Genomic DNA, 9,263 nt, shown 5'->3' with positions numbered 1-9,263 from the left:
TTTCTCTCATTCTCTTCCTTTTCTCTCTTTCTCTCTCACTCACATCTTCCTTTACTTTCCTGTTTCTCTCTTTCCTTTTTTCTTTCTCTTTCTTCTCTCTTATTCTCTTCCTTTTCTCTCTTTCTCTCTCACTTTCATTCTCCTTCTCTTTCCTCTTTTCTCTCTTTCATTTCTTTCTTCCTCCTTCTTTTCTCTCTTTCTCTCATTCTCCTTTACTTCCCTCTGTTTCTCTCTTTATTTCTCTCTTTCATCTCTTTCTTTCGCCTTCTTTTCTCTCTTTCTCTCTCACTCACATCCTCCTGTTCTTTCCTCTGTTTCTCTCTTTCATTTCTCTCTCTCATTTCTTAATTTCACCATCTTTTATCTCATTCTCTTCCTTTTCACACTTTCTCTCTCACTCTCATTCTCCTACTCTTTACTGTTTCTCTCTTTATTTCTCTCTTTCATTTCTTTCTTCCTCCTTCTTTTCTCTCTTTCTCTCAATCTCTTTTACTTTCCTGTTTTACTCTCTTTATTTCTGTCTTTCATTTCTATCTTTCTCCTTCTTTTCTCTCTTTCTCTCCCTTTTCTCTCTTCCTCTTTCACTCGCATTCTCTTTTTCTTTCCTCTGTTTCTCTGTTTTATTTCTTTCTCCTACTTTTCACTCATTCGCTTTCTTTTCACTCTTACTCTCATTCTCCTTTTCATTCTTCTGTTTCTCTCTTTATTTCTCTGTTTCATTTCTTTCTTTCTCCTTCTTTTCACTCATTCTCTTTCTTTTCTCTCTTTCTCTGTCACTCTCACTCTCCTTTTCTTTCCTGGTTCTCTCTTTATTTCTCTCTTTCATTTCTTTCTTTCTCCTTCTTTTCTCTTATTCTCTTCCTTTTCTCTCTTTCTCTCTCACTTTCATTCTCCTTTTCTTTCCCCTTTTTCTCTCTTTCTTTCTCTCTTCCTCCTTCTTTTCTCTCTTTTTCTCTTTCTCCTTTACTTTCCTCTTATCTCTCTTTATTTCTCTCTTTCATTTCTTTCTTTCACCTTCTTTTCTCTCATTGTCTTCCTTTTCTCTATTTCTTTTTCACTCTCATTCTCCTTTTCTTTCCTCTATTTCTCTCTTTATTTCTCTCTTTCATTTCTATCTTTCGCCTTCTTTTCTCTCTTTCTCTCTCACTCTCATTCTCCTTTTCTTTCCTGTTTCTCTCTTTCATTTCTTTCTCCTTCTTTTCTCTCATTCTCATACTTTTCTATCATTCTCATACTTTTCTATCATTCTCATACTTTTCTCTCTTTCTCTCTCACTCACATCCTCCTTTTCTTTCCTCTATTTCACTCATTCTCTTCCTTTTCTCTCTTTCTTTCCTCTGTTTCTTTATTTCTTTTTTCTCCTTCTTTTCTCTCATTCTCTTCCGTTTGTCTCTTTCTCTCTCATTCTCATTCTCCATTTCTTCCCTCGCTTTCTCTCTTTCATTTCTTTCTCTCCTTCTTTTCTCCCATTCTCTTATTCTCCTTTTCTTTCCTCTGTTTCTCTCTTTCTCTCACACTCAAGTCCTCCTTTTCTTTCCTCTATTTCACTCATTCTCTTCCTTTTCTCTCTTTCTCTCCCACTCTCAATCACCTTTTCTTGACTCTTTTTCTCTCTTTATTTCTCTCTTTCATTTCTTTCTTCCACCTTTTTTCTCTCTTTGTCTCTCACTCTCAATCACCTTTTCTTTCCTGTTTTTCTCTCTTTAATTCTCACTTTCATTTCTTTCTTCCCCTTCCTTTCTCTCTTTTTCTCTCACTCTCATTCTCCTTTTCTTCCCACTGTTTCTCTCTTTCATTTCTTTCTCCTTCTTTTCTCTCATTCTCTTCCTTTTCTCTCTTTCTCTCTCACTCTCACTCTCCTTTTCTTTACTCATTTTCTATCTTTCATTTCTTTCTTTCTCTTTCTTTTCTCTCATTCTCTTCCATTTCTCTCTTACTCTCTCACTCTCAATCTCCTTTTCTTTCCTCTTTCTCTCTCTTTATTTCTCACTTTCATTTCTTTCTTCCCATTCTTTTCTCTCTTTCTCTCTCACTCTCATTCTCCTTTTCTTTCCTCTGTTTCTCTCTTTCATTTCTTTCTCCTTCTTTTCTCTCATTCTCTTCCTTTTCTCTCTTTCTCTCTTTCTCTCTTACTCACATCCTCCTTTTCTTTCCCCTGTTTCACTCTTTATTTCACTCTTTCATTTCTTTCATTCTCCTACTTTTGTCTCTTTCACTTCCTTTTCTCTCTTTCTCTGTCACTCTCACTCTCCTTTTCTTTCCTCAGTTTCTCTCTTTCATTTCTTTCTTTCTCCTTCTTTTCTCTTATGCTCTTCCTTTTCTCTCTTTCTTTCTCACTTTCATTCTCCTTTTCTTTCCTCTGGTTCTCTATTTCATTTCTTTCTTTTTTTTCTTTCTTTCATTTCTTTCTTTCTCCTTTTTTCTCTCATTCTCTTCCTTTTCTCTCTTTCTCTCCCACTCTCATTCTCCTTTTCTTTCCTCTGTTTCTCTTTTTATTTCTTTCTTTCATTTCTTTCTTTCTCCTTCTCTTCTCTCATTCTCTTCCATTTCTCTCTTTCTCTCTCACTCTCATTCTCCTTTTCTTTTCTTTTTCTCTCTTTCATTTCTCTCTTCCTTCTTTTCTCTCTTTCTCATATTCTCCTTTTCTTTCCTCTTTTTCTCTCTTTATTACTCTTTCATTTCTTTCTCTCTCATTCTCATTCTCCATTTCTTCCCTCGCTTTCTCTCTTTCATTTCTTTCTCTCTCCTTCTTTTCTCCCATTCTCTTCTCTTTTCTCTCTTTCTCTCTCACTCTCATTCTCCTTTTCTTTCTTCCGTTTCTCTCTTTATTTCTCCCTTTCATTTCTTTCTTTCTCCTTCTTTTCTCTCTTTCTTTTCTCTCATTCGCTTCCTTTTCTCTCATTTGCTTCCTTTTTTCTCTTTCTCTCTCACTCTCATTCTCCCTTTCCTTCCTCTATTTTTTCTCTTTATTTCTCTCTTTCATTTCTTTCTTTCTCCTTCTTTTCTCTTTCTCTCATTCTCCTTTTCTTTCTTCCGTTTCTCTCTTTATTTCTCCCTTTCATTTCTTTCTTTCTCCTTCTTTTCTCTCTTTCTTTTCTCTCATTCGCTTCCTTTTCTCTCATTCTCTTCCTTTTCACAATCTCTGTCTCGCTCTCATTCTCCTTTTCTTTCCTGTTTCTCTCTTTATTTCTCTCTTTCATTTCTGTCTTCCTCCTTCTTTTCTCTTTCTCTCATTCTCCTTTACTTTCCTCTGTTTTTCTCTTTATTTTCTCTCTTTCATTTCGTTCTTTCTCCTTCTTTTATCTCATTCTCTTCCTTTTCTCTCATTCTCTCTCACTCTCATTCTCCTTTTCTTTCCTCTGTTTGTCTCATTGTTTCTCTCTTTCATTTCTTTCTTCCTCCTTCTTTTCTCTCTTTCTCTCATTCTCCTTTACTTTCCTCTGTTTCCCTCTTTATTTCTTTCTTTCATTTCTTTCTTTCACCTTCTTTTCTCTCATTCTCTTTCTTTTCTCTCTTTCTCTCTCACTCTCATTCTCCTTTTCTTCCTTCTGTTTGTCTCTTTGTTTCTCTCTTTCATTTCTTTCTTTCTCATTCTTCTCTCTCTTTCTCTCATTCACCTTTTATTTACTCTTTTTCTCTCCTTCATTTTTTCTTTCTCCTTTTTTCTCTCATTCTCTTTCTTTTCTCTATTTCTTTCTCACTCTCATTCTAATTTCTTTCCCATTTTCTCACTTTCATTTCTTTTCTCTCTTTCTTTTCCTTTTCTCTCTTTCTCTCTCACTCTCATTCTCATTTATTTTCCTCTGTTTCTGTCTTTGTTTCTCTCTTTCATTTCTTTCTTTCTTCTTCTTTTCTCTCATTCTCTCCCTTTTCTCTCTTTCTCTCTCACTCTCATTCTCGTTTTCTTTCCTGTTTCTCTCTTTCATTTCTTTCTTTCTCATTCTTCTCTCTCTTTCTTTCATTCACCTTTTATTTACTCTTTTTCTCTCTTTCATTTTTTCTTTCTCCTTTTTTCTCTCATTCTCTTTCTTTTTTCTATTTCTTTCTCACTCTCATTCTAATTTCTTTCCCATTTTATCACTTTCATTTCTTTTTTATCCTTCTTTTCTCTTTTTCTTTTTCCTTCTCTCTCTTTCTCTCTCACTCTCATTCTCCTTTTCTTTCCTCTGTTTCTGTCTTTGTTTCTCCCTTTCATTTCTTTCTTTCTTCTTTTCTCTCATTCTCTCCCTTTTCACTCTTTCTCTCTCAATCTCATTCTCGTTTTCTTTCCTGTGTTTCTCTCTTTATTTCTTCCTTTCATTTCTTTCTTTCTCCTTCCTTTCTCTCATTCTCTTCCTTTTCTCTCTTTCTCTCTCACCCTCATTCTCGTTTTCTTTCCTCTGTTTGTCTCTTTGTTTCTCTCTTTCATTTCTTTCTTTCTCCTTCTTTTCTCTCTTTCTCTTCCTTTTTTTACTTTCTCTCTCACTCTTTCTCCTTTTCTTTCCTCTGTTTGTCTCTTTGTTTCTCTCTTTCTTTTCTTTCTTTCTCCTTCCTTTCTCTCATTCTCTTCCGTTTCTCTCTTTCTCTCTCACTCTCATTCTCCTTTTCTTCCTTCTGTTTCTCTCTTTATTTCTCCCTTACATTTCTTTCTTTCACCTTCTTTTCTCTCATTTTCCTTTTCTTTCCTCTGTTTGTCTCTTTGCTTCTCTCTTTCATTTCTCTCTTTCTCTTGCTTTCCCTCTTTCTTTCTCCCCATTTCTTTTTCCTCTTCACTCATTCTCTCCCGCTTTTCTTTTCCCTTTTTCTCTCTTCTTTATCTCCCTCTTTTTGCCTTCTCTCTTTCTCCCTCTTTTCTGTTGTCTCATTCTCTCTATCATTTTTTCTTATCGTTCTCCTTCTCTTTCTCCTTTCTCTCTCTTTCACTGATTTTCTTTTTTCTCTCTCTCATTCCCGCTTTTCTCTCTTTTTCTTTTCTTTCTTTATCTCTCTCTCGCTTTCTGTTACTTTCTCTGTTACTCTCTCCTTTTTCTCTTTATCTCTTTCTTTTTCCGTTTCTCTCTATTTCTGTCCCTTTTCCTTTTCTTTCTCTCTCGTTTTCTCTTTTCTTTTCTCTCTGTTCTCTCTCTCACTTTCTCTTCTCTCTCTGTTTCTTTTCTCTTCTTGTCTTTCTTTTTTTCTTCTCTCTCTCTCGTTTTCTCTATAGTTCTTTCTCACTTTTCTTTTCTGTCTATTTTTCTTTCTTTTTCTTTCTCTCTTCTACTTGTTTCAGTCATGAGACTGTGGCCATGCTGGAGCTCCTTCTTGAATTTGTCTTTTATGTGTGGTACCCCTTCTATCTGATGAGCAGCAACCTATAGCTCTCTTTTGCTTAAGTGCTAAGTAACAGGGATGTAAATAAAACAACACCGGTTATCAATTAGCAGTTGGGGACACACACTAAGATAGATACACACGCATACACCCACACAACCTCACTCGAAAATACACACACATATGTCTGTCTTGTATATATATATATATATATATATATATATATATATAAGTGTTCATAACACCTGTAAGGATGTGTTTTATCTATTCACCAAAGTGAATGGATCCTTGTCCAGGAGAAACTGATGTAATCAGACATCATCCCTTGTACATCGGATGTTTCGATCCTGAACCGTAACACCCTCCTGTTGCTGAGTCAACAGAGGTGACCAAGTCACTGCTCAACTCTTCATTCCTTCCAACGTAACTCTTCTCTCTTACACCAAAACCAGCAAAAGGCTCTTTCAGCTGCCTCGCCCATCATGCGCACAGCCACCCTTCCCTCTTTAACTCTCATTCCAGCTGTTGTAATGATCCTCCACACCGATTGGGCAGGGAACCCCCTACAGCCAACCTCGACTGGGAAAATCCATACCTGCCATCTCTTCTTGCAATCCTGCAGAAGGCTTCCATATCTGTCACACTTCCGTTCAATTATGGTAATTTTCTTGGCCTTTCCAGACTACGGAACCACATCTGGCCTCAGAGATGTATGGACAACCCGGGTAAACTGCAATCTCTCCCCTACATCCACTTTCATATCCCATGGTTGAGATCCTTGCAGCAAGCTATATATTGTCTCTGCTGATTTTACTGGTTTCTCTCCCTCTTTCACAAACTTAATTACGGTTGTTGCCTTCCTTTGGTGATGATGTTTCTTACACCTTTCCTGCTCCAGGATGTGAGCAAGTATTTGTATCTGCCTTGAGAAAGTGTTATTCTGCACCCTGCCAAGATGTGTGCCAGAGTACCCCTTTCTCGGCAAAGTCTACACATCTGGTCTTCCCTCAAACTCTATCTATGTAGGTTTGTTGCCGTCGGGAGTGTGTCATACACCACCCAATACAGGAAGGAGATGCGCAAGGGTTCCACCCTCCACAGGTCAATCCATGTGAACTTCCTCTTAGGGAGATTCCATTTAGTCCATGCACCCTGAGACACCCCGACATGTAGTTCCAAAGATGTCGCATAGCTCCAGCATGGTTTCAACCTGAGCGACAGTGGTGCTAGCTACCTACTTTCACCCTCACCTTGTGGTAATACCTGAATCTCGGACAAGCTCATCCTTAGAGTCTCTGTACATCATTACATTACATTTTACTACTTTAATTTCCTCTACTACATATGACAGGGGAAGTTGGAGCTTTCCAGATCTTATCTACAGGCCTACTGAAGCTTGGGGAACTCCTAGCAATCTTCGGAGGTATTTATGTATCTTTCTCTCCACCCTTTCCACAATTGTCATTGGAACATCATACAGCATCAGCAACCATATGAGTCTTGGGAGCAGTCCGTGTTGGAAGAGCCATGCCCTAAACATTCCTGGAAGCCCTGATCTATCAATCATCCTCAGCCACTCCTCTGCATGCCTCACAATGTTAATAACATTGCTTCCGTCTGACAGCAACTCATCAACCATCTTTCCAAGGCCTCTCATTGCAGTTGCAGCCTGATTTTGTTGGTTACCTGACCCCATCCCTGTTTACCATGCTCCTCGATGCTTTGGGGTTAAACCTCATACTTGCCCATGTCGCCATGTGTTCTAGTGAAGGCAGCACTCTTTCTGCATCTACATGGGTTGTTGATGTTACTGTAATATCATCCATGAGGCCACTTATAGGGTGCTGACAGCAGCCTAATTCCATTGTTGGTCCCTGTGTTTCTCTATCAGCAGTTGATATGAATAGATTCATACCCAACATGAAGAGAATGGGAAAAATCATGCAACCAGTTATGATTCCTTCCTCAAGGTCTTGCCAAAGAGTTGGGAAATGGTTTGTTCTGATACGTAATTGGATGCGTCCAAAATAACTGCTAATTATTCCTCTAATACGCAGGGGAACATGACAGTGGTCAAGGGCTGCACAGATGAGGGCAGGAAGAATAGAACTTTATGCATTTTCTAGATCCAGCGAAACCACTGTCAGATCACCTTTACTTCTCTTAACCTCTTGAATCAACTGACTGAGAATTTTAGTTTCAGACATCCTGAGAAACCAGGCACCCCACCTTTCTGGATAGAGGTATTTATATACTCCTTCTCAGTCGTGTATGATGTCAACCTTTTGGCCATTACGAAAAAGAAGATCTTCCTCTCAACACTCAGGTGGGAGATGGTCCTGAACTGATTAACAGCTGTGGAGGTTTCTTCTTTTGGCACAAAACATCCTTCCGTCCTCTTACAATATGGTGGAATGATACCCTTTGTCCAGATCATTCGAAACATCGTCCACAGTCCCCGAAGTAGCCGCAGGCATTTCTTGTATACTATAAAAGGTTCACCACTTGGGCCACGAACTGATGCTGATCTGGCCTTTATCACCACTTGTTCCACTTCTTTCCAGGATGGACACCTGAGGTTGAATTTGTATACTGGTATTTCACCTCTGCTGGCATTTGGATTAACATCAAGAACTTCCTTTCTGAGGACATCATTGTGAGTCTCCCTCAGAAATGCTTCTACCTCTTCTTTGGAGATGGTTAAGTTAACTGATTTGGTTTACCCCAGCAGCATTCGGCTGAACCTAAACAGGTTCCTGACAAATTGCACTCATTTCGTTTCCTTCTCTTTTCTGTGCGTCTGGGTGCTTTCTGCCCTTTTAAGCCTTCTCAGAAGATCACGTCATAAACAGCCATCATCATTGTCCCTTTGGGTATCTTTTTCTATTCAATGAACACAAATACAATTTAATAGAACCAGATCAAGAGGGATTTTGATTCCTATGTGACACCTCATTGTTTTCATATGTTTGATAACTTCTAGAAAAGATATAGTGTAGCCCTTGACATCGGGAAATCCTTCAACTGTTTGTGGCAAGAGAACTTCTTGACACAGTTACAATCCATCTGATGAATTTAGTTGTCCCTCATCTCCTGGACTGAATATTACCTGCCAGAATACTCCATCGAAGTTTGTGATGCTGGTCTTCTATCTCACTTACACTCTATCAATTCTGACATTGCCTCATGTTTTGGTTAAATATTTATATGAGGATTAGAGGAAAGAGATGAAGAAAGAAATGAAATATCATGGACAAATATTTGTGGTTATTTAGGAAGATTTCAAGTTGTGTATAAAATAATCAGCAATCAAATTTGAGAAAACAATATAAAGAACAACTTACACTATCTGGATGGCTTCTGATGAAATTCTTCACATATCCAATGTCTCCCTGCTTAATTTTCTCCATAATTGCATCTACATCCATGTCTTTTAAATAAAAGATGATAAAAGAGGAAGTAAAATAGTTTTTTTTTTAAACTTATAAAACGAAGTAAGCAACAATATAAAGAAGATTGTATTTCTAAAATCTCGCATAAAAATGACATAAATATTGGAAACTTCAGTTTATCTAAAGTATTATTTATTGCTGAATTTTCTTCCTGACGCTAATAAACCTAACAACAGCCATTGTGTTGTGTCTCTTGGTTTGGGACATTACTCTACTTATTACAGTTGAACCCTGAAAACTACAGTCTGTTGGTCAGTCATTTAGGAGGAGAAAACTATATTTTGAGCTATGGGATTGTGAATGAAACCCCAGCAAAATGGAGACAATGTATATATAAATAAGAAATCGCTTCTATAAAGGAAAATAAATTTGGGAATTATATATCTAGGCATTCTTGTATAGTAATGCCCTTATATAAATAAATATATTTTGGGGAATATATAATTTTCCCCTTGTGAGTTTTTTTTCACGCTAGCTACTTGATACATTCTTGTGAAAGATTTTATCCTATTATACATATAT

At 37.5% G+C, this 9,263-nt stretch overlaps 1 protein-coding gene across 1 annotated transcript in view; it reads right to left on the bottom strand.

The window, feature by feature from the left end:
- Positions 1-9,178, bottom strand: part of LOC106872541 (putative ankyrin repeat protein RF_0381) — a 28,011-nt gene extending 18,833 nt beyond the window's left edge. Inside the window, exon 1 of the mRNA XM_014919565.2 lies at positions 8,634-9,178. Coding sequence (XP_014775051.2) covers positions 8,634-8,717 — 84 coding nt within the window. The 5' untranslated portion in view covers positions 8,718-9,178. The remainder of the gene's footprint in view (positions 1-8,633) is intronic.
- Between the last annotated feature and the right edge of the window lie 85 nt (positions 9,179-9,263).

Source organism: Octopus bimaculoides, unplaced genomic scaffold, assembly GCF_001194135.2.
Source record: "Octopus bimaculoides isolate UCB-OBI-ISO-001 unplaced genomic scaffold, ASM119413v2 Scaffold_28755, whole genome shotgun sequence".
NCBI lineage: Eukaryota > Metazoa > Mollusca > Cephalopoda > Octopoda > Octopodidae > Octopus > Octopus bimaculoides.
The sequence above is the reverse complement of the archived record's forward strand: the minus strand, read 5'-3'. Positions and strand labels throughout refer to the sequence as shown.